The 26441-nt window shown below is 38.3% G+C and overlaps 1 protein-coding gene across 1 annotated transcript; it reads right to left on the bottom strand.

Moving 5' to 3' along the window:
- MYLK4 (myosin light chain kinase family member 4) lies at positions 1-25196 on the bottom strand. Its single transcript, XM_042987581.1, has 14 exons — positions 25158-25196; positions 22047-22125; positions 21252-21702; positions 19765-20050; positions 18264-18397; positions 15903-15996; positions 15720-15829; positions 14627-14768; positions 11571-11641; positions 10643-10771; positions 9875-10027; positions 6604-6682; positions 2761-2833; positions 1-69 (listed from the first exon to the last, which is right to left on the bottom strand). The coding sequence occupies exons 1-13, from the start codon at positions 25194-25196 to the stop codon at positions 2786-2788; spliced, it is 1815 nt and encodes a 604-aa protein (XP_042843515.1). The 3' UTR covers positions 1-69; positions 2761-2785.
- Positions 25197-26441: the final 1245 nt, after the last annotated feature.

The following is a 26441-nucleotide window of genomic DNA, read 5'->3' as shown; positions in this document are numbered from 1 at the left end:
GGTCAAGGCATCAGAACTGCTGATTTTTCCAAAAATCTTCTCAAAGCAGCAGCAACCGCAGCAGTTTTCCTGCAAAGCAAACAAAATATGACTCTTGTTAATTCAGCAGGGCTTTTAAAATTGTAATTAGTTGGTTGTGCGCCTTAGGAAAACCACACATGATTTTTTTATAATGTATGTGTGCATGTGAGAGAAAAAAAGAAACCCCTTGCAGGATTCCACTGCTTACCCAAGTTGGGTTTTTTTTTTTTTCAGTTTATGCAAGATATTTTCGTACTATTTGCAAGATCGAAGGACAAGGCCTCTTTGTTTCATGTGAGGCACAGCCAGCTCCCCAGCTGCTACCACACCATCCATTCTGTCAGCCTGACCCCGCATCAAAGGCCACAGATTGCGCGTGGGAAAGATTTTCATTTGCTTTATGACCACGTTTGACATAGGCCCGCACAGGGTTTGCTACCCTACATCAAACTCTGAGAAGGTGTCCTAAATTCATGGCTCTGAGAAAGTGTCCTAAATTCATAGTTCACGGGTTGGCAAAAGATGGAACAGAAACACAAAATGAAATGCCACCAGGTTGATTTTTAGAGTATTTCCTCAATGCATCAAAAAACCTCTAACAAATTGCAGGAGATTTATATGCCTCAATCGACATGATGGATCCTGCCTTATTCACAGGGCCTGGAAGTCATTCTTTTTCCACAGGAATAATCTTCAACCACCAGATTTTAAAAATCAATATTATCACAAAGTTGGTTTTACTCACTTGTAAAGCTTGCCAAAAACCCCATCTTATCCTGGCAGGAAATACTATAAAAAATGACTTAAAAAAAATTCTTCTCAAATGAGGCTGCTCTCAGAGTTAATGTCTTAAGCTCACATTTTAATTTGAAAAAAAAAAAAAGAGTAAAAGAAGTAAACTGGGAGGCACCCACATCCCATGGACCTTAAACAATGCTTCCCAGGCCTGCAGTGCAACCAAGTTGAAATACTGTGGCCCACTGGAGCTGAGGTCCCCAGAGAGGAAGGCAGCCAGCCCAAGGGACCGTCTGGAGGCAGACCTGACCATGCTCAAAGGTCTCATCAAGCAATTCAACAAAGACAGTAGCTAACTGTGCCAGTGTCATCAGCTCCAATGTTTTGTCCTCCACATAACTGTCACTGCTTGGGCTGCTACTGGCCTACATTGCCTTGGGTTCAAAGGACCAACGTGGCATGGAAGGATTCTACTGCCTCCCACTACCATTTCCTCCTCTTTCTCTCCCTGCCAGCCCCTGGTGACAGACATGCCTTGCAGTGCAACCTCCAGTCACCCAATGAATTCATTCCTACCAGGCCTCAAAAGTGACTCCAGTGCTTAGGGTGGGAAGGCAGTTTGTGGCAAACCCTTGAGGTTTGTGGTCACCGGAGACAAAATTGCTGGGGGATGGAGGGAGGGAGAGTTCCCCGCAGACTCTGGTGCCCACCACTCACGGGTGAAGGCCAGGCTGTACCTCAGTGAGCCTGACCACCCAGGCCTGGGAGCAGGCAGCGTCCTTCCTTTCTCCACATTATCACAAGGCACATAGCTACCTTCTACTCTTCCAAAAACTTTACCGTCCTTGCTATCTTTGACCCATGATAGTGGCCTTTGTAAGTAGGAAGCACAAGCCTTCCTGCTGATGTTTCATAGATTTCTACATAAGTGGTAGACTGGGAAGGAATGACCCTTACACCAAAGGCTGAGTGCTTTCCTAACTCTGGCCTGGGACTTTTATTATGATATACTGACTTATTTCTACCCGATCTTATTCTACAAAAGATTTCAAGGCAGCTTGCAAGAATATAGAGTCAAACAGACAAACAAAAACCTCAGGACCAGAGTAAATACAAATGAGAATAAGAGAGTAAGACCAGCAGGCAGCAAGAATGCAGACTCACAAGTCATCAGTCCTACACATTTGTTAAAATTGAGTGGCAACAGTGGCCATGGGCTTACTGCCCCAAGTGAGAGAACTGGCTTGCTGGAGGGTAAATGGCCCCCCAACAAGGACATATATGTTGAGATTTCTAAAAGTTCTCTGTAATAAGTACAAGGCCTTAGGCTTCTCCTTTAGGGCATAAATTAAGCTAGCTTTTGATTCAATCAAAAGTATTCATGTGTAAATCCATCTCCTAATAATTCTGACAAAATTCTAAGCAGGGTATAGGCTGTGTATGAAGTGGTATGGTTCCTCCAGCTCCAAGACTGGGCCAATACCAGGAAGCAGTTCAGGAAAGAAAAACAAGCATGGGCTTTAAATTCAGAGACACTTGAGAAGTCATGCTGTACCATTTACGTGACTTTGGGGGAGTTAGTGTGTGGGTCTCGAGACTGGTTTCCCCATCAGCACAAAAAAGGTATTACTTCTTCTGATCCCAATTGTAAGGCCTACCAGAGATGGTTTTGCTCAATTACTGGCACCTACTGAGATAATTATCAAGTACCTACTATGTGCCAGGCCCTGGTATCCAGGCTTTGCATGGATTATCTTGTTGGAGCCACTCAACAAGCATAGGAAGTAAGACTATCCCCAACCCACAAAACAGGAAATTGAGGTTTCTGTGCTAGAAAATGGCAGAGCCAGGCTGCACACACAACAGTCCAAAATTGGGGCCCTCCCCCTCAGCAGAAACACTGCCCTGCTTCCCACATAGTCAGTGCAACACACATTTGGTTTCTTTCTTGCTACTCCCTCTTAAGGCTTGCACAACATCTCTTCAGAAAGACCTGAGACCAACCTTTCAAATGGGCACCTTCCACGGACTATTTGGTCACAAGGTCCTTCGTATTAGAGCAGCAATTCTTCTTCTTCTAGGGAAATCACAAGACATTTGAAGAAGAATTAGAACTTTAGAATTAGAACATATATATATATATATATAATTTCATTCCTCACTTCTGATATGAGAACACCTGAAGAGTCAATAACTTCCTACTGGTTGAAAATGCTCTTCAAGAGATGTTCTAGAAGCCTAAACTGTTCATGACCCTCCAACAGATGCATTGAACCACCTTCAGGGACCAGCTTGAGCATTCCCCACTTTCCCCTGTCATCACTACCTTTCCTCTCAGAGTCAGAAACAAAGAGCTGAGCACCTAATGACACTTCATTTTTATGTGTGTGTTTGGTCAAAACTCCCTTCCACAAATATTCATGTTGACAAAGCTTGAGGGTCAAGACTGAGACCAGATGAGAACAAAAATGAGTCAGATACAACTTTTGCTTCTTCCAAAAGTTTTCAAGCGTTATTTAAGTGCCACAAGAGAGGTTCAAGAAGACAAAAAAAGCACCTCCAGTTTGGGGGTTGAGAAGAACCATCTTAAAGGAGGTGGCATTTAAAGTAGGTCTCAGGCACTCACTAGGATTCGGGCTGATCTGGAAGCAGTAGCAAAGACAGGATGGAACACCTGATATCAGGGCATGTCAGAGCAGGCTGGACGGTTGGGTGTGTTAGTTTGGTGTGCACGATGGGGAATACTGGAAGAATTTATGGTGTGGGAGGAATATGATCAGAGTTGTCATTAATGAAATAATGATTTGGTGAATTAGAAAAGAGATGGATAGATATGGAATATCAGCTCCTACAGTATTTTATTAGTTCAGCATATTGGAAAAAGGGCAAGAGCTGAGGTTGTAACACTGGGATTGGGAAGGAAAGGTAGAGGCTTATTAGTTCTAGCAGAAAAGAAACAATGTCATATTTGTTCATTTTTCTTTCCTCCAGGCCCAACACATTTATTAAGCCTGCAGTAGATGCTTGATGGGTTCTAATAGATTTGTAATTTGGGAATGCTTTGTTCCACTCAAGCTGAGAGCTGTTTCTGATGGAAGGTGGCTTATGTATGGATGGTTGGCAATGTAAGAGCATAATACAGAAGGCAGAGAGCTACAGGGCTTTAATTCCTAAGGAAAAATCCTTTTTAAATTTACTGACTGATTATAAGCATGTTTAGTGGTTAATAAATTGTAAGTGTTTTAAGCATGAAACAATTAAAAGAGATAAATAAAAGTTTATAAAAGGCTTTTAAAATATAATTTCGATTTGAATAGTAAATAGTTTGGGGTAAGAGTTAAATGTTCAACATAAAGTTACATTCTGATTTTATAAAACATATCAGAACCAAGATTATTCCAAAAATGAATCTTCTGGAAAAATCTAGTCTCAATATTTCTTTGAAAGATAAAATACACTAAGCTTGAATACTGGCTTTCAAGAACACCAAAAATGTACTGTACAGGAAGAGTTCTGGAAATATCATCAGGCCTCCTTTGCCCAGAAGCCCATTATCCAGCAGGATAGTAGAGTAGTGAAGCTCTGCCCAGGTTCCAGAACCTGCCTGTCTACACTGGGGAGCTAGCTCCATCACTTCCTCCTGGTGAGATCCTGGACAAGTACCCCTGTCTTCGGTTTCCTTACCTATATGAGGATAATAACAACACCTGTTTCAGAGAACTGGTATGTGGATTAAATGAATTATTTTTTGTAAAGCAGTGAGAACAGTGCCTGGCACAGTGCCATATAATTATAACTTTAATGATAACTGACTAGATTTATACAGTGGAATTTGTCATTTTTTTTCAAATCTCCATCGTTCTTGAAATATCAATTTACCTAGGTACCAACAGTTGGATAGAATAACAAAAAGGTGATTTTTGCTGTTGTTATATGGTTTAAAAAATATTTTAAGCACTTTTTAAACTGTATAATGTCATTAATTATCTGTTGTGGTTTCCATATTGTCCTACCACGTCAAAGTGTTATTTGGACACCAATAAGCTTGGATAAAAATACATTGGTGGAAAATTGGCCCAAAATAGGTTGGTAACCCTAATAAGCAGTTTATGTAGTCTGGGTGAGGTACCAACTAGGTAAAAAGTCTATTTTTACTTGACATCAGTACCAATTATCAAGGAAAGGTATATTCAGACACAAATAAAACTCAGTACTGATGCTGAATTTAGAAGTAAAGTTAATTTCAATAAAAACTGGATGTGGAAAAAATGAGTACCTGAAGCATAGTCATTCCAAGGTTTGTTGGTCACTGAAAAAACTCCATTCCAAAACCCTGAGAAGTAGGGAGGATGGGGTACAGAGATGGAGGAAATGAAAGTGTATCAAACGCATATGACTCCAGGGCATGACGGCAGCCATCTTAACCATGCTCATGTCAGACCTTCCCTGACAAGGCCCGAAGGCACACATTGCTTCTTGCCTCTCCCTACATCTTGGCCAGGTAAACATCCTAAATGTTTAGTTGAGTTACTTAAATGTTACACTTTTGCTTCTGTGTTGTTTGTATAATCCACAGGGATGTGGGTGGAGAAAGTCTGGAGGAGGCTGTTGTAGTAATTCAGATGAGGGGTGTCATGGGCCAGGATAACAAACGGGATGAACAAGGTTAGACAGATTCTAGAAGTAATTAGGGAAAATAATGTACGGAACTTGGACATAAATCAAATATGAGATGGGAGGATTGAGGGACAGGAAGGAAACAACAAAAACGCCCTCGGGTTTGGTTTAGGTCATTCAATGGGGGGCCATTCTGGGAGAATGGTGGAGGAAGAGGTGAGATGGAAAAGATGAGATCAGTTTAGGACGGAGGAGATCCAAGTGGAAATGTCAAGTGGATATATGCATCTGAAGCTTAGGGAAGGAATCTGTGCCAAAGGGACAGATGAGTTCTTGGACATAAATAGGAATTAAGGCAATAAGTAGATTAGGAATCTTATTGTACAAAGTTATCACAGAGTGTGGGCTCAATTATTGTCAACAAGTACTTAGGAAAAAAGGGAAAAAAGAGACAAACCTGGAAAAGGATTCTTAACTATAGAGATCCAACTGAGGGTTGCTGGAAAGGAGATGGGTAGGGGGAAGGGTTAAATGAATGATGGGAATTAAGGAGAGCACTTGAGATGAGCACTGGCTGTTATATGTAAGTGATGAATCACTAAACTCTACTCCTGAAACTAATATTCCACTATATGTTAACTAACTGGAATTTAAATAGAAACTTGAGGAGAAAAAAGATTAAAAACAACAACGACAACACACCAGTACTTAGGTCATCTTCATTCAGTCTTTGGTAAGAGTCTCCTTCACATAGATTTACATTGCTCTCTGGATCAACCTGAGTGGAACAGTTTTTTGGTTCCCAGAGCATACTGAACCAGGTAAACACAAAAGTTAAAAATCTGAGTTCTGAATTAAGGAGGACTATTTATCCTGAATATACACTAACATATATTTTCCAAAACATTATTTGTTTATATATTCTAGACTATGTATATAAGTATGTGTGCATAGTACAGTGATGTAATTTATTTTATAATAAGTATAATGATTGAATAATAAACACATTAGTTATGCTGAAAGTAATACTCTCCTAAACATCATATTTGACAAAACACAAACTGCTTAATAAAAGCATTTTAAGCAATTCAACACTAGCCCAAGATTTGAAGGCTGTGAGAAATGGAATGAGACAGAAACCCATATAAGGCTGGGATGCTTCTAGCCTCTGATTATCCAAAGATTGAGGTCAGTTAGAAAATGAGAGGAAAAGCAACAAACCTTGGTTACCTGTGAAATGAGTCTGGAGTGGAGCTTGTGGTCTGACAGCCAGGGGTGCTTGAGAGCCTCACTTGCACTTATTCTCCAACTAAAGGGAGATTCAGAAGGCTGTTAGCAGAGATATACCAAATGAGTCCTGAATCTGCCATTCAACCTCAGCTCTGGCCATTCCCTTTGGGAGACCAGATGGCCAAATGTCAAATTCACAGGCAATTCTACTTTTTCTGGAACTATCATTGATGATTGTAGGTTACCATCAAACCAGTCAGGGTAACAACAGTGGTAAGACAAGTGAGACAAATCATTCAAAATTCTTGTTATTAATTGAACATCTACTTTCAAATACAAGTAACCATTTTTCATGCCATGTTTGAGCTTCATGGATTGAATTTCTATCAGTCAATGGAAGAATAAATGTATACATACTACTGCAAGAGCAAAATGTTACAATGATTCTTGATAATTGCAAGAGCAATTTATATATTAAAACTTTTGAATAATATGTAGCACTAATTTTTGAATTAAGACATTTTAAAGACTTAAATAGATAGAGAGTTAATATAAGTACTGAGACAGAGTACATTAGATACCTTTACAAAGAAACTATATCCTTTTGAGACAGCAAACATTTATACAGCTTAAAAAATAACATGAGAAAGAATTATAGAGATTATATTCTAATTCTAAATTTGGTAAACTTGTCTTGTGTGCTAATGGTTATCACATTAAACTAAATAGCCTTTCAACATAAAAACTACAAGTGAGTGTAACAGTCTGGAGTCTACTTCTGAAATTGTATCAAGAAAATAATTTCAAGCAGTCATGGAGCTTCAGTTTGTAGATTGCTTCAATAAAATTGTTTCATCAGATAACAAATATTTAAGTATAAGATTTGAAGAGATGATAAATCTTTACCATGAAGGAAAGTTTAATAACTTGGTGAGAGTGTCACCATTGGCAGGACCCGAAGCAGGCAAATGTAATGTTTCTTAAAACTCTTGACCTCTACCAACCTCAGAGGGAAGTGCTATTTTGTTGAATATTATACATTTTCAGTATTGGACCCCCAGAAGCATTCCAATAGCTGATAGTGCCCAAAAAATTATTATTTCTGCACTGTAATGTCAAACTTGTTAAAGTTGACTATTAAAAAGTTAACAATAACACAGTACTAATAATTAAATTCTTAATACATTTCAAGTTTATTTTTGTACATGGAAATGTATTCTATGAGAGTCGTATCAGGTGTTGGCCTTAGTTTCATCCAATAATAATCAGCCAGTTGTCATTCTGCCCAAATGTGCAATTGTCCCTCCCATGGTATTAATGTGACCCTCAGACTGAAGGAGGGGGCAGGACATGGTGCTGGAGGCCAAAAAGCCTTGCTCTGACTCTGCACTGCACTAGCTGTGTGATTGCTTCACTGCTCTCAGCCTCAATTTCCTCATTTAATCCAGAGGATTAAATCAGTAACACATAAAAATATATCTGTAAAATAGATTCTTAGTAAATGTAGATCTTAGCCACCAAAAACTTGACAGAGTTGACACCTTCTATCTGTTCAGTGCCTGGTTTTCAGTCATCTACAAATAATAATAGTAACAACAGCTTTGTGCCTTTCCATTAAAGATAAAACCAATGTATTTTCATTACCCCTGTCCTCATACTGACACCACCAGCCTGGCTAAGTTCTCCTTATCCTTTAGGACTCAGTCCTGACCCTTTTCAATATACTGTAACTTTGCATTAACTGCATTGGGTTATATCTTTTTTAAAAACACCTATCTCTTAGATCGTGTGTTACCTAAAGGCAGGGACTGGACTTTATACATCTGTTCTCAATGCCCCAGACACATTTCCGGGAGGATTATACATAAAATGCCTCCTTTGTGTCAGGCACTTCCCCAGACCCAATGCCCATGATACTTCTTTAATCCCCTCTCCCCAAATACACCCTCCTATCTGTTCATGGTCATGTTTATTAATAACTTAAAAGCAGTAGAGATAATAAAACAAGGAAACAAGTATTGTTGGCTTTGAAAATCTTAAATACTATTTACTAGTATATATTTTCGATACAAAACCATCTGGGGGCACCTGAGTGGCTCAGTCAGTTAAACATCTCACTCATGATTTTGGCTCAGGTCATGATCTCATCATTTGCGAGTTCAAGCCCCACATCGGGCTCAATGCTGACAGTGCAGAGCCTGATTGGGATTCTCTCTCTCTCTCTCTCTCTCTCTCTCTCTCTCTCTCTGCCCCTGCTGTGCTCTTTCTCTCTCCTTCTTTCAAAATAAATAAAATAAACTTAAAAAATCTGTAAGAGTGTTTTTGACTAGTTAATCACAATGTCCTTCCCCAACCATAATTCTAAAATGCCAGCACCTATATTTCAACATCACTCTTCTTCATCCTCTGAATTTTGAATTAATGTGGTTTGAACATGACAGAAAATATGAGGCCATGTTATATATCACAGTTAAATGTACAGCCTTAGGGGAAGGTTGACATGACTATCAGTTCTGCCAATTACTGGCCATATGATCTTAGGAAAACTACTTAGAGTCTTATCCATAAAACTGTAATGACAATTCCAGCATCTTGGAGATGGATGGAGGTTAAAAAACATGTCTGGGGCACCTGGGTGGCTCAGTTAGTCAAGCATCCGACCCTTGATTTTGGCTCAGGTCATGATCTCACAGACATGGGATCAAGCCCTTTCTTGGGCTTTGCACTGACAGTAAAGAGCCTGACTGGGATTCTCTCTCTCTTCTCTCTCTCTGCCCTTTCCCCATGTTCTCTCTCTCTCTCTCTCTCTCTCTCTCAAAATAAATAAATAAATAAACTTTTTTTAAAAAAAAGGCATGTCTATACAGCACTTGGCACAGTCTGGCCCACAGTAGGTTCTCAAATGAAATGATAGTTAAGTGTTCACCTACACAGAGCCAGATACATGCTTTGTAGATGTGAAAGGGGTTATGGAAATAACTTATTCCAAACCCTTCATTTTGAGGCCTAGCAAGAGCCCCTAATTGCTACAGCCTCACTGAAAAAGGCAGAAGGAGGGAAGTTTTTGTAGCCCCTTTCAAGCCTCAGGACCAAACCAGTCCCAGACCTCAGTAAATGAGATTAAGAGCATCAAATTCCTTCCATTTACAACTTTGCACAGGCATCAGAGATGTCACTAAGGGAATTCAGGGATTATCTCACTTGAATTGTGGTGGCATGTGCTTCCCTATTATCCCTCCTTCTTCCAGAGCCCGGAACAAACTTGGATTACCTCTTCTCCTTAATCAGAAGCTTGGAGATAAACTCTCTGGCTTCCTCTGAGATGTCCTGAAATTCTTCATCCTGTAAGTCCCACCTGCAGGCCAGGATGTTGTTCAGGGTCTCAGCATCATTGTCACCCAGGAAGGGGGACAATCCACTCAGTCTGTAAGACACAGGATCCAGAGTGGGCATTGTTTAAATAGCTTCAGATCCTTTACAGATAGTTGCTTTTTTGGGCTCTGTCATTTAAAACTGAGAGAAGGCAAATAACCTGATAATTAAACATAATTCTATAATGTATTTTTGCAATCAAGAAAATGCTTACTCCCCCCACCCCAGCTCCTAATTCAACACCTGCAGCAATGGAGTCAGCAGCTACACTGAAATATGAATCTCTAAGGACAGCACAACTTCCTTTTTAAAGCATTTACAGCTGCTAAAATCTGCCACACACTCAGAGGGCAAACACCAGAGCGTCACCCCCGAGGAATAAGGCTAGCATTAGTCATTTAGGAAATCAGGACACACGTTGTTTTTTAATGTTTTTTAATTACTTTTATGGAATTAGGTGGTGTCCTAAGAGTTAAAGTGATTACAAGTAGACATACATTTACTTTTTCAGGTGATGTGCAGGAAAAGAATTTATTCCTTTCACCCACAGGATCCACAGAGCCTAGAAAGTGACTCAATATGGCACGATGCTATTTACTTTTAAAAGACCTAATTTAAGGTTTTTATTCATATTTGTGAGTGTCAGAGAGACTGGAGAACTGCTTACAGCATATAGGCAATGACGCCCACACTCCACATGTCAGTGGGAAAGGAAACAAAATCATAGTTCACAACTTCAGGAGCAAGAAATTCTGGGGTTCCAAAATTCACCTTCAGCTTCTCTCTGGGTTTGTATCTAGAATTTAGGAAACAAAGTAGAGGGATGGAGAAGGTCAATCAAAAGTCAACAATCATAGAAACTGAAAAGATGTAGTCTGTTAGACAAAATAACTTCAGCCAAACAGCAAATTTAAAATACACAGACTTTAAGGGAAATCACATATTTAAGAAATAGTGTTAAAAAATTGTAAAAAAAAATTCCAGTAGTTTAAGAGTAATAATTCATACTCTAAAGCCTTAATAATCTAAAACAGTGGTGGGAAAAGCCAGTCAGAATAATTAGAACACCTGAATTATAACAAAAGAAAACTGATAAAATCTTTGACATGTCAATGGCTTGAATAAGCCCATATTAATGAATAAATGAAATGCAATAATTTACAATCATTTTATATTCAACATTAATGTGCTGAAGTTTACGTAAACTCTTTGTTCACTTAAGAAGCTTAAGCATACCAGAAACTTTTGCCATCTTGTTTACACTACCTATTTTTTAAAGTAAATCTTCTCTTTACAGATAGAACAATTATAAAAGACTAAGAGAAAATTACAAATTCTAAATTAATGTCTTCAAATTTAATAACTTTACTGTATTAGATTTTAAGTTTTTTATATTTTTTTCTTAGATGCACTGTAGAAATTTCTAAACATTCCAATTCCAAAATCAGCAAGGTAAGGCTGGGATATAATTTCTGTTAAGTTAATTCTAAATAACAGTATAAAACCAAAAGGTATATCAGACTTATCTTTGCAAAGAAAGGGCATCCATCATGCTCCCTACCTTCATTCATGTACCTATGTCCAAATACACATACCTTCTGGCCAATCCAAAATCAATAATTTTTATTTGTTTAGCATCCCGATTCACACACAGGATATTCTCAGGCTGCCAGGAGAAAGAGACACATTAGCAATGAAAACAACCATCATTCACTCAAATTGTCCTCGAACCACAACTAAAAATACAACGATGCTCAGGAAAAACATATCAGGCCTTTCACTTTGGGGCTGGCTTGTCTGTGTGGGTATTTTCTCCTTTAATTATGTGGTGGATGAGGTTGTGGGTACCCTGCCAACCTTGCATTACCCTGCCTGTCCCTCTCCCTGGTTCTGCAGTTTACCATAATGTGTGAGTTCAGTCAGAGGCCTCCTTGAGGAAAGAAAGACAAGGGGCTGCTTCAGTACCTTTCAAATGGACTGGTGGAGGCTGTCTCAGACTTGACATCTGCCCCCCTAAAATTATTAAGTATGAATTTCCCCTTCTTGGAGGAATATCTTTCCCAAGGATTTATGAGTTCCAGGAGAAATGGCCTGATTCATTTAAACAGCCACACAGAGTACGCAATATAACGTGAACGCTCCTGACCTCCAGATTTTCCCTTTGTGCTTACTCTTTGAGAAAGTCATGTGTAAGAGAAAGGCTTCCCCCCCGTTCATTCTTCACTCTCAGCAATTCCAAAGTTTTGCTGAGTTTTTTCTCAATGCCTAAACCCTTGACTAAGTGTTCCCTTGGAGTTTGACTCTGGATAGACTTTGTTGTGCCAATCCAACTGTCTTGGGTGAAGAGGGAGAAGCATAGATAGTAGCACTGCATGGAACTCAGCGTTTATAGAATGTCTTACAAGTGTGTCTGTATTTGTTAAGTCTGGAAAACTGAGGTCTGAGAAAAATAAGGAATTTCATTTCAAGTCAAGGTCAGCCAGGGTGCCTTGGAAGCTCAGTAAGCGTCTGATTTCAGCTCAGTTCATGATCTCATGGTTCATCAGTTCAAGCCCACATCAGGCTCTGCGCTGACAATGTGGAACCTGCTTAGGATTCTCTCTCTCTCTGCCCCTCCTGTGCTCCTTCTCTCTCTTTCTCTCTTTCTCAAAGTAAATAAACTTCTAAAAAATTAAAAAAGTAATAAAGTCAAGGTCATCCATAAAAAAAGAAATAAAGTTTTCAAAGAATTGCCTGGAACTCTCAAGGTCTAATTCCAACTCTTTCCTAAGAGCTGGGGTGCATTAGCTGAGTTGCTGAATCCCCCAGATCCTATGTCCTTTTAGGTGGCACCATGGCTGTCCCTCCCCTATTTGTCTGGGTGGAGAGTAGGTTCAAATGAGATCAGAAACTAAGCACTTTATGAAATGATGTAGTAGTGTCTCCTTATCAATATTCAATGGTCCATTTGGTTGACATAATGTCTTTGGAGGCCCTTTTCTAAAATATCTCTAAAACTGATGTCTACAAGTAAAAGCTATTTATAGAGAATGGATGCTACATAAGAACATTTGGTTTCATGCTCAAATAACTGATCAATCATGTATAAAGCTGTTCAGTTGTCGAAGAATACTGTGACATAAAAATATGTTTGCTGAATGTAAAGAAACAGTTTTGAGGATACTTCAAAAAGTTAAATTTTTTCTAATTATTAAATTAAAGCATATTCATTGAATGAGATTTGTGAAACACAGAAAAATATAAAGAAGACCAATTTTTAAGTCACTTTTAATCTCTCCTCCATGGTAACAAGAATTCTTAATATTTTTGGCCATTTTCCTTCCAAGGAGACTTCTGCAAGGGATGAGTGGTCCTTAATGACCCACCCAGCTTTTGCCTTTACTGTTAATCTTTACCTACAAGCCATAACTAAAATTGCCCATTGCAAGTCCTCAATCAATGTTATGAAGCCACATACAGAGCTGTTTGACTTATGATAGGTCAAGTCCTAGTTTCAGTTGCCAATCAAATCCCTTTAGGGATATCTGCAGAATATCTACACTCATTGAAAATGCTTCATGAAAATACACATTACAGAACTCAGTTTGTAGCCAAGGGTTTTGCTAATGATTTTTAACCTATGACATTGTCTTTTATAGACCACTTCCTCCTGCCCTGTGAATAGGAGAGGTAGTGCACATAAATCAAGACAGTGAGGGAAGCCAAATTATAAGAAGAGAGGACCATGGAAGCCGACTTAAGGAAGTTAGATTTGTTTAGCTCTACAATCCCCTATGACTTGCAATAGATGGTATGTTCTATAGAATATGTATTTTATATCATGGTCATGTTGTGCAAACAGGGAAATGAGAAAATGATTGAGCCACACAAGAAGAAGCAGCTTATGATACTTAGCCCCAATATTAGAACTGATCAGAGTTATTGAGCTTGGGTCTTTCACTGGTTGTAACTATGTATAGTCCAATTCTAGGCACTTCATAATAGGAGAGAGATCAAAAGGGAAGGATCATTAAATAAAAGAAGAAAGGAAGGTGGCTTGGCTCCCTGCTGCTCACATACGCTCCCCACTATGTCCATCATAATGCCACCAGCCTTCTCTGCTCCTTAGCATTTTAGCTCTACCCTTCTGGCTGCCCTGTATCCCACTCTGCCATAGGTTTCAACCCAGTGCTCTAGCATGCCCACAAGAAAACAAATCCCTAATGTTCAGAACCTCCTAAAAATTTGTGAGACTGCTAGGGATGCTTGGGGAGATAGAAAGTTTGGCTACCACTAGTGAATTCTGAGTTAGCTAAAATCCTCCCACCTACTTATTCTAAAAATGAGAGGGACACAACAAGGAGACCATGGTGGTGGTGGTGGTGGTTTTAGTTCTAAACATTTAGGGAAAGCATCTCCCATATGGATTCCTTTAACACAAGCAAGTTACAAGAATCTGGATAATAGTCCCTAAAGATGCAGACATGAAAATATTAGGGGGTGACAAAAGTTGGAAATGAGGAGATGATGCTAAGAATCCAGATCCAAACATAACACTTCATACCAGCATGGATTTCCCAAGCTGATATATAGTATCTGACAGGGTCCACTGATCCAGAGGAGGAAGGGGAGGGAGGGGTTTACATTTCATACCATACAAAATATGTTCTACCTTCAGATCCAAATGGAGAATGTACATCTGATGCATGTGTCTTATGCCCTCACATATTTGCTTGATGAACAGGATGGTGTCAAACTCTGTCAGATTGTAGTTGTCATCGATGATGCGATCAAACAGCTCCCCTCCATCCACGCTGAAGAGGGAAGAGGAACAAAGTCCTGAGTCATGAGTCCTACAGCCATTTCTTATAGTGGCAGCCCGGTGTTTAAGCTCCCATAACTCTTCCAAGGAATGTGTGCACAGAGTGATTTCTTCACCTCTGTCACTCTCTCAGTTAGATGATGCTTAGGCTGAAGACCTTAACTTTATCTATCATCAATTTCACAACTAGAAAGTCTTAAGGTCTCTGTCATCCAGTGGCTGCAGCTCTGGGGTGAGTCCACATCTGCCATTCTCTAACACATAGAAGATAAAGAAGACTCTACAAAGGCAGGGAGAGGAATCCCAAATACCAAACGAAGGTCAAACAGGGTCTTCTCAGACTAATTTCAGTGTTAAAGTGTTTCTATGTGCTTCTGATGCTGGACTTTTTATTATCCAAAATTTCTATTGTACAATGATAAAGAAACCCCAAGCAGAGGAAAGAATGAACCGAATCACAATACTAATTCAGCGCTAGTTAAAACTACTCATTTTCTAACTAAATACCTATTAATTTTCTATAAAAGTGATTTAAATGAAACTATCTTAACCCTAATTATTAAGAATTTGATGTGAACTTTGCATTAATGATTAAGTTGAAAATAAAATGTAGGTCAAAGGTCATGTTCCTCCAGGTTAACCAGAATAATATTTAAGCTGGATATTTGACAGTATAACTTCGATATAAAACTACATCTATGCTGTCATTCTACTTCATCTCAGTAAAGTCACACATGGAGATGTGTATTCCTAAGTAATTTTCCTTCTGAAACTGATGCAATTGTCTAATACACACCAATCAGAATCAGAGGTGCACCAAGCATGGATCTAATGACTTCTGAAGCAGGAAAGAGCTGCAGCCGCATAGTCATGGGTTCTGTGGGATGATCTGGATGGGTGCATGCATTGGTTCAGGGGAGGGAGGGGCAGGGAGAACACTCACTACTCCATGACCAGCACAATGTCATTCTTAGACTCAAAGGCGTCATAGAGCTGAATGAGGTTCACATGATCCAGCTGGTTCATGATGTTGATCTCGTTCTTTACTTCATCCTAAGAAGAAGGAAAGGTGCTTTAGTGAGGCGAAGATGAGGGTAAGGAGAGATCCACGTTGCACGGCCTTTACCTTATCCTTTGTGCCTCTGGTCTTGATGATCTTAGCTGCCAGCTTCAGACCTGTTGCTTTCTCTTCACACTTGTGTACCTGGCCAAAGCGCCCCCTGCCAGAGAAGAGCATGTGTATAGCATGAGGTAGGGCCAAGTGGAAGATGGGGTTGTCAGGGCGTTTCTCCTTTGGGGTTTGAATGAGCAAACCTATTAGTGCATCTACTGTAGCCAATAAACTTCTAAAACGATGTCAACGTGTATCTATCGGTCATGGTCATTGAATCTGCTGAGGGGTTTCCCGGTCCTACCCAGAACTATTGAGGCAAGAATACAGGGTGAGGCCCCAGAATCTATATTTTCACAATGTTCCTTGGGTGATTCATACGCCCCCTAAAATTTGAGAATTTGTGTTATAGAAAAAAATAGAATCTTTCTGAATACATATGAATGTAATAAGCTAGGCTTTGTAAGCATATGAATAATACAGACTATAGGCGAGGATTGTAAAATTATTCTTGGAAACTGCATATAAATAAAATAATAACAATATTGCATATAGATAAATATAATAAAAATTCATATTGCATAATCACCTATAAAATGTTCAACAGTTTAGCTTGGATATAAATTTATATATACTATGAAGGACAGCTTCTTACAAATGTGATCACATACAGAAATACACAATCATTAACAATTTTAAAATGTGACTTCTTGGATTGTCTGGGTGGCTCAGTCAGTTAGTTAAGCATCTGACTCTGGATTTTGGCTCAGGTCATGATCTCACGGTTCGTGAGATCGAGCCTCACATCAGGCTCTGTGCTGACAGTGTGGGGCCTGCTTAGGATTCTCTCTCCCTCTCTCTCTGCCCCTCCCCCTCTCACATGCACACATGCTTTCTCTCTCTCCCTCTCTCTCTCAAAATAAATAAGCATTTTTTTTTTTAATTTGACTTCTTGCTTTGATTCCTGAGTTAGTAAAATAGAGCACAGGTGCCTGCTTGTGCAATGTGGCTATCATGGCAGGGTAGAAAAGGGAAGCTTCCTGAACAACACTGTGAAACTAAGGTCCACCACAGTCCTGGAGAACTGCAGAGGTGAGGGTGGTGGCAATAACTGACAAGGCAGGGTGGTGAGTACCACCACATCCCACTCAACTTAGCCACACACCTGTGCAGAAACAGATGGGTCTTAGAGAATGACATTACTGTAAACAAAACCAAGTGATGACTTTAATTCCAACTACTTTTCCAGATGCAGTCTCTTTAATGGAGCACATAAACACAGCCCCAGGCACCTCACATATGGCTACTGATTAAGAAAATGCCTTGGGAATTGTTGCAAAGCCTCTTCTGCAAAAAACTTTTCTCCTTCAGAGAAACAGTTGCTGGCTTGCCATTAATTTCCCCGAAGACCGAAATGAGCTGCTATGTGGAGTAATGCTAAAGACTCCCATGGCACCTATTCACATGTTAGAATTCCCATTCCTCTCTCTGCCCTCCCTCACAGTCTTCAGGGGAGTTCTCTCTAATCAACAGGCTGAGGAGTAAAACATTCAGGTGGTTCCCCATGGTGGAGGGCAGAAAAAATATGGAACAGAAAGAGGAAGAAGGGACTTCACAAATATTGACCACACCCCCACTGACCAGTGCAGAAACATGCACGATAGTTGCTATGCATATTTTCCATGTGTTGGTAAGGAAACTTGGGGCCTATTAGTAAAAATGGTCTGCTTCCTCTTGCTATTTCACATAGATATGCTGACGGCAGTAAACTTTATACTTTAGACTTTAAATGACAAAACATCAAAGGGTGGTTGTGATTGACATCGAAGAGGAATATCTCCTAGGAATAAACTTGGTCTCTGATGGGCTTTACTCTTTCTTCCTTCTTCAGGGAGAGAGTGTACATTTAGATGTCCTTCAAATAAATTCTTCAGTGAGGGAAGTAATCAACTGAAGTGGATAATAATAATTAATCCAGTAAAAACCTAAATGGAAAACCAACAACAGTGATAAAAAAGATATATGCCACAAGAAATACACTGTGTTCGCTCATTTCTACATTTAGTGTCTCCGTTTTCAAGTTTTGGACAGCTTCTAAACCTTCTGGTGACTCACATGGGGTTTGTCCCACTTTCAGACATTACAACATGGGAAGTAAAGCAGATAATAAATGTGGAGTTTAGTCACTGTCCCCACATCAATCTTTCTGACATCAGTGGCGATTTTCAGAAATGGTTAAAATCTCTTAAAATGTTTGTTTATGATGTTTCTGGTTCTCAGGTCAAGACTAGCAAACACTTTATGAAATCTTCAGGATCTGTCTCTTTGAAAATGCTCTTCTTTTGTTGAAAGAGGATTAAATTGAGCATTACTTACCCTCCTAAAATTTCAGTTCTGCTCACAGTGTAAAAACTGTTGACTGCTGCTTGCTTGGCTGTCACAATACGGTGATTAAAGGGGGCAGGAGGAGCTGGGACATCATCTAGAAGATAAGAGGAAAAGAAGGGCCACTTGTTAAGCAGTCAGACCTCTTTCCAGCACCACGATTGGGTCTCAGAATAAAATGTTGCAAAGGGCGCCTGGATGGCTCAGTTGGTTAAGTGCCTCCCTTCAGCTCAGGTCATGATCTCATGGTTCATGGATTTGAACCCCACATCGGGTTCAGTGCGTCAGCTCAGAGACTAGAGCCTGTTTCCAATTCTGTGTCTCCCTCTCTCTCTCTCTGCCCCTTCCTCACTCTGCCTCTCAGAAATGAATAAATGTTTTAAAAAATTAGAATAAAGTGTTGCTCATTTAATAATAAAATAAATGATCCATTTATTTTATTCCTAATAATCCTGGGAATATATGCTTTTATTTCATATTATGATCTGTAATTCATGTAGGTGATACCTGACATCTTTGAGAAAGAATGTCAGGACCACAAAACTATGGTTTATACCATCTTCAGGACAACTTTTAGAAATGTCACAGTAGTTGAAAATCTCCAACCACAATATGGTTCACACAGGTGATCCTCCCAAGCCCAAAAATGAAAATTCGAACATGAGAAACTGAACCACGAAAAAAAAAGGCACCATTGATAATATCCATTATTTTGATTAAAGCAAAGAGAGAAAGATGAAAAGTTTTTTTTCATGTCATTGAAATGTTTGATATTATTATATATTACTTTCCAAAATATTTTAAACTTTATTTAAGGTACATTAAAAGCACAAAGATGAATTTTTCTTGGCTGGAAATAAAAGAACCAGTAAAGCTGGCTAAGGACGTATTATACAGCTCTCAAATTTCCTCTAAGTGTTTAAACTCTAGTCCACACCCTGATTGGTTCTAAAACACATACTCAGTAATATTGCAGTATTCTTTCTACTTTTCCATGGCTTGCTTTCCGTGAACCTATTCATTTCCCCATTTATTACTTATTTAAGCGTCTACCACAGGCAGCTTCTTACATGCACACAAAGGATAAAAAGGGAGGTGAGTAAATAATAACTTTGCCTTCAGAACTTTAAATTTATTCAACATATAATTCTCAAGCACTTATCTTGTGCTAGGCACTCTGCCAAGTGTTAATATTTTTAAAAATTCAGATAATAGAAGTCTCCAGGAAACTGACTTGATATAGACATTCATCTCTCACATCGTAAAAATGCTGGAAACTAAAGAAGTCATGAAAGAATTCTCTTGGTGGCATTCATCTCTTCAGACAAAAAAAAAAGGTGATTGAGTTACAAACACAAATGGCATCAGTATGGCATTATGTCTCCTTCAGGCTGTTAGGCTAAGTGAAATTTAGTTGGAAATGCTTGCTGGAAAAAGGTTAAGAAGCTTCAAAAGACTGAAACAAAAGCCATTTCCTACCCAATGGGGTCACCAGATCTTGCTGTCTGGAGGTCTTAATTCCAGCAGATTCCAGGGGGTTGCCTTGTAAGCTCCCCTGGGCTTGTCTGGTTTCCTGTGTCCTAAATGCATGTCCTTCACCTGTACTCGCTACATCTATTCTGCTCTTTTTGTTGTCCTCTTTGATGAAGCACTCCTCCGTCACCCGCCGCTTGCTGCTGCCAATATGCTCTGCTTGCTCAGCATTCTGGAAAATGGGTGCTATTGCTGAATTTTCCAGGATTCGTGATGTAGAAATGGCTTTTACATTGCTGATACACCTGGAAAATAAAATCCAGCTGCAGCTCTCAAAGATTCAAGGAGATAACTTTCAGATGGTCAAAATTCTTAGAACTAAAGCTTCCTTAACAGGGTGTTTTGGTGAAGGGTCATAAGCTTCATGATAGAGAGTTGGCTGTTTCAGCATTTGGGATAAAATAGAGCAGTATGCTTCCCCATCAAACTAAGCAGCACAAGAACAGGTATAGATAACTACGATCCCAGAAACTCTCCCTGATGACCTCATTGTGCCCTGCAAGTTGTCCACTGGCCCTTTACAAGAGTAGTCATTTTATGAATACCTAGCTAATTCGATCTTCATTTTTTTCACTTCCTTTTCTTATAGAAGAGAGAAATTACTAAATTAAAGTATAATAAAGGATGCAATCATCTCTCTGAATATTAACAGAGAGATGTAAACCTTTATTGATGAAAGAATTGAACTAACTTCAGTTTTTAACAGCTCCAGACCTTACCAAGCACATCTTTGCAGTGATGGATTTTCTTAATAAACAACAGTCTTTATGTTTAATTCTTACAAAATTAGATTTTTCTCCATAATTAGGTGTCAAATACGTTATTAATAAATGAAATAAAAATTATATTGTAATTCCCTAAAAAACTCACATATAATTTGGACACTCTGTCCAGATAGATTCTATGATCCATTATAACACAGAGTAATTGATTGGCTGAATAATTCTGCATTTATATGTGAAACTTTGCAGTTGAGGAAGAGTCATTCAATAATCTACTTCTTACTCCATCCTCAAAATATTCTAGAAAACAGACAATTTATCATCTATAATGGGGTGGGTAAACTTTTTAAGAATTAGCTTTTTAACTTACAGATAAATCTGATCACTATTCAATTCCTGATCTTAGAAAGGATGTGCTCCATATTGCTGAAAATAAGAACTTTTTATTTGATCTCTAGAAAATATTGATTGATAAAAATCATTATCTTTGCCTATCAGTTGGTAGGAGAAAACAATAAAAATGCCTGAAAATTTCACGGGCAAGAAGAAAAAGTAATAGCAAGAGAACATGGCCAAGAAAAACCCACAGAAGCTGGGAAACCGTTTTCTAAACCACTGCTTTAAAAACTCACTTCAGTTATTCTCTTGATATGGCCTTAAGTTTCAACAGCACATAGATCTACCAAAAACATCAGTTGTAGGTGTGTGATGCTTTAAGCCCTACCTTTCATAGAATTGATCACCATTAGTTTTATCAACATACTGCTTTTTATTTGAACACTTGTCCAACACTGTTTCATTTGCAATTGCTGGTCCTCCTTTTTTCTCAACTTCTCTTTCACTAGTGTCTTCCTTAGAACGAAGCCCATTTTTCTCTCCTTTGAACACTGGAAGTTCATTTTTATCCACAGAGGCTTGTTTATCATCTCCAGCACTAATCTTTTCTTGTCTGTTCAGTCTCTCTGTGCTTGAAATGTCTCTTGTGTCTATATTTTCTCTTGACTCTATGGAATTTCTTAGGGCAAAATCTTCTACCTCGTCTTGAGGTCTTTCTGTATGAAATGTGACAAAACTTCTCTGAGCTAGAGAGGCATTGGTCTTCTCAGAATTTTTCTTGTTGAGTTTATTAACCTTTTCCTTCTCAGAGGAGAGCTGGTTCTTCTGGGAAGATCTCTCTAAAAGCCACAAAATATTTTAATGGAGGACGCATGTGATCAGTATAATTTTGTCTTCACATAATGGCATTTCTATTCATGTTTCTTTTTATCAGAAGATATAAGCTTTTGAAAAGCAAAGTGGAAGTGAACATGACCAATTAACTGACAGATGGGTTCCCAAAGATTTTCTAGTTAGTAATTAGTAGGACCCAAAGCCAATCAGATAAAGATATTCAAACAGCACTTCTCCCGACAAAGGGCTTTATGAACATGTGACTCCCTCTGAATAAGAAGAATGACAACAGGACTGTCATACCAGAGCTTTCTTAATCCATAAATATCTAGTCTTCTAAAGATGTTACCTGTGAGGGCCAATGTCCTTTTGCCTTTGACAGATGCCGTTTCCTTCAGCCCAGGGTGTGACTGTGCCTTCTCCTTACCCTGTAGATACACAATTGAGTAATTGAAGTCACATATTAATTACATCAGGGTTTCTCAACCTCAGCACTACTGACACATGGGGTGGGTAATTCTTGGTCGTGGAAAATGTTATGAGAATTATAGAATGTTTAGCAGCATCTCTGTCCTCTACCCACCAGATGACGATGATACCTTCCCTCCCAGCTATAATATCCAAAAATGTCTCCAGAAATTGCTAGTGTCCCCCAGGACAAAATCATCCCAGACTGAAAACAACTGTATTACATGATTCAAATACGGAAAAAAAACCCACTAACATTAATAGTAATTTAGAGAGCAGGACAGTCTGAATTAATGAAACCCTTCATTTCATGTATAGACTACAATATTTGGAAACAAATGGACTCACTATTTTGAAAAAAAATTCTGTTAAACTCTGGCATTGTTTGTAAAAGAAGGCCCATCTTCATGAACTGGCATTGTAAAAGAAGGCCCATCTTTGTGAATAGATTAAAGGATGTTGATAATGTATGTATCACTTGTGACCTCTGCTTGTATTGTCTTGATATGGTTCACATGTAAATCAAATGAAAATGAGAGGATATATCTGAATAGGTTTTATAAACCAGAAAGCAGAAGACTAAAGTAAGCTTTCATAAATGAGCTTTCACACTGCTTAAAACAGATGGCCCCTTTCCTAAGCAGATAAACATCCTTCTCAGAGTCCTGGCTTCTCTGAATTTGCTTTTCTTAAATGCCATATAAAAGGTAAATATTAGCCCCATCCACCCAAATAATCACAAAATTCTGAAGTTATGCAATGTAAATTAATGAAATTGTATGAATGCCCAAAGAATCAGTCTTCTTTTCTTTGGAAAGAGCAAAATTTGCCTTCAGGTGACTTGCAAGCATGAAACGCTGTGTAAGCGCAGCTTGGAGTCTTCAAGACAAACTGCAAATGTACTTTTAAATAATCCAAGGGACAATACCATAGGTTCAGAGCATTTCCATTTTTCATATAGAGACCTGGAAACACAGAGATATGTTTAGTAAATCTGTGTAAAACCAAAATTAGAGATGAGAACCTCGGAGTCTGTAACTTCTTTTAAGTGAAAGTGCAGGAAAAATGTTCTTTCACTTGCTCAGGCAAAGCCAGTTGCTCTCTTCTCTGCACACAGCACTCAGTTTATATGCCCATCCCAGAATCACTTCCAACACTTTTAAACATTTTTTTTCCCTGTCAGTTTCCCACTAGCTTGTGGGCCTTAAATGGGCAAAAAGACTGATTCATCTTTGAGTCCTTGGCACTTAGCCCAGACACTGAAATATAGTGATTGATGGTGATGATGGTGGTGGTGATGATGTCGATGATGATGATGGTGGTAGTGATGATGTCGATGATGATGATAGTGGTGGTGATGATGATGATGATGACGACAATGATAATGATAGTGGTGATGATTTTGATGATGATGATGGTTAATATACACTAAGCCATGTCTTCATACTAGGCATATTTCTAAGCATGTTATTAACTCTGTTGATTCTCATAGCAACCCTTTGGGATAGAGACACTATTAGCCCCATTTTATAATGATATTGGGTAATTTCTGAGGGTTATATAGTTCAGAAATGATTTAACCAAGATTATTAATCAGTTGTCTACTTCATTCTGTGCTCTTTCATTTTTTTTTAATTTTTTTAATGTTTATTTATTTTTGAGAGAGAGAGAAAGGGACAAAGCATGAGTGGGGGAGGGGAATAAAGATGGAGACACAGAATCTGAAGCAGGCTCCAGGCTCTGAGCTGTCAGCACAGAGCCCAACACGGAGCTCAAACTCAGAAGCCGTGAGATCATGACCTGCGCCAAAGTCTGCCGCTTAGCCAAGTGTATTCTGTGCTCTTTCTTAATTACTACATTGTACTGTCACTTATTAAAAAAAGATAGAGGATTATAGGCAAGATACGTTGTTAGTATTTACTGAATATCTATCACACAGCACATACCACAAGAGATAAGAAAGAAGATTAAGAGACAAGGGTGTAAAATTGAAAGAAATTAGTAGAGTGAATAAATATTTGTCAGTCAAAAGATTAGAATTAACATAGAAGAGAGGCAAGAGAGAGATAGAATTTAAGTCCAACTTAGAAAATAAGTCAATTGGTCAAATAAGGTAGTTTAACAACTATCTTATCTATGTAAGATATTGTGTAATTTTGTCTTTTAGTGTCTTTCAGTATTTCTCTTTTGAAATGAAAACTCCTGGTGGATAAGCATTGTGCTTCTGAATTTATTCTTGATGACATGAACATAGGTAGACTTAATAGTGAAAACTGGTATGTATCAATCAATTTCAGTTCATCAAAATATGTAAAATTGAGAATTTGATGGTAAGACTCCATGGAGTGCCAAATCGATGAACATTTGCCTCTAAGGTCATCGAAGTGTTGGTGGCAAATGACCACCAGTTGTGCTAACATTCTTTGGGTGGAGCAGTCTGAGGTGACCAACAGAAGAAGCTGTCGATTCTGAGGAATATTAGAAACTAGCTTCCAAATGAGGCTGTTATTTTTCTTTGTCAGTTACATATCACATATGTTTTACCATTTAAATAAGGTAAGAAGGTCTTTATTCATTGCCATAGGCTATTATATTTTCATTTCTCTATGTAATACTGACATCTAGAGGAACTTTGAACTGAAGCATTTCCAAAACACAGAGGTTGTATTTCTCCTTTTCTGTTTCTGGGCAGCAACTTCAGTACAAAGAATTTTCACTTTGTGTTTCCCTATTAAACACAGAAGTTGCTAAAATAGGAAGCACAAGTCTGTAGATACAACTTATTCAAAGATGAACGTATTTTCTACTGATGAGAGAGAACATAACAGTGCTATCAAGCATGATATTTCTGTAAGGATTAATATCACCCTCTGTTAATGGATAAATATCGTATCAGAGACTACGTTCCTCTGCTAAATTCACACTGATTACCAAGATGAGCAAGAGGGCCTCATTTCACACAAATTCACTTATTCCTTCACTTAATAAATACTTCTATATCTGCATATGGATTCCTTTTATAATAATCCATCGATGCATTTAGAATGACATAGGGAAGAAAGGGGACCCAAAATGGGCAAGTATTAAAAACGTAGTTTTGCTCTCTCCACTCTGTACGGTTTTCTAGGCTGGTGTCCTGAGTGCAGAGTATGTACCCAGAGTGCATCCAAAGTAGTCTTCAGGGAATGTAAAGGAAACGTTAGAACTCATTTCTATTTGTTTTCCATTCTTTTAAAATTTATATTTTACATATTTTTTAAAACATGTGTTAATAAAATTGAACACATATATAATTTACAAGTATCAGTAATATATGTAAATATAAATGTAAATATATGTATAGATGTATAAATATGTATATATGTACAAATGTATAAATGTATAAATATATTTTATATGTATACAAATATATTTATATATATTTGTATACATATAAAATATATATAAAATACATATAAATACATAAAATACATATAAATATATATGTATAAATGTATAAATGTAAATATATTTATATGTAAATATAAATGTAAATCAGTAACATATTAAATTTACTCATAAAAATAAATATACATGTACTGCTTATCAATGTACATAATTTATAAATAAACATATTGGAATACGCTTAAATGTATGTTACTGATAACAGTGCAAAATCAAAATAATTTGGAGACCATTTACCAGATAACACTATTCCTTACATTCTGATTTCCTGAAATATGTGTTTTATTTTATTTTTTTAATTTTTTTAATGTTTATTTATTTTTGACAGAGTGAGAGAGAGAGAGAGAGAGAGAGAGCATGAGCAGGGGAGGGGCAGAGAGAGAGGGAGGCACAGAATCCGAAGCAGACTCCAGGCTCTGAGCTGTCAGCACAGAGCCCGACACGGGGCTCGAACTCACAGACTGCAAGATCATGACCTGGGCTGAAGTCGGATGCTCAACCAACTCAGCCACCCAGGCGCCCCTTGAGATATGTGTTTTAGAGAAGAATTATTCTTTTTTTTAATTTTTTAATTTTTTTATTTTTTCAATATATGAAATTTATTGTCAAATTGGTTTCCATACAACACCCAGTGCTCATCCCAAAAGGTGCCCTCCTCAAAACCCATCACCCACCCTCCATCAACCCTCAGTTTGTTCTCAGTTTTTAAGAGTCTCTTATGCTTTGGCTCTCTCCCCCTCTAACCTCTTTTTTTTTTTTTCCTTCCCCTCCCCCATGGGTTTCTGTTAAGTTTCTCAGGATCCATATAAGAGTGAAACCATATGGTATCTGT

Source organism: Panthera tigris, chromosome B2 (genome assembly GCF_018350195.1).
Source record: "Panthera tigris isolate Pti1 chromosome B2, P.tigris_Pti1_mat1.1, whole genome shotgun sequence".
NCBI lineage: Eukaryota > Metazoa > Chordata > Mammalia > Carnivora > Felidae > Panthera > Panthera tigris.
Note: the sequence above shows the minus strand (reverse complement) of the source record. Positions and strands in the feature narration are given on the sequence as shown.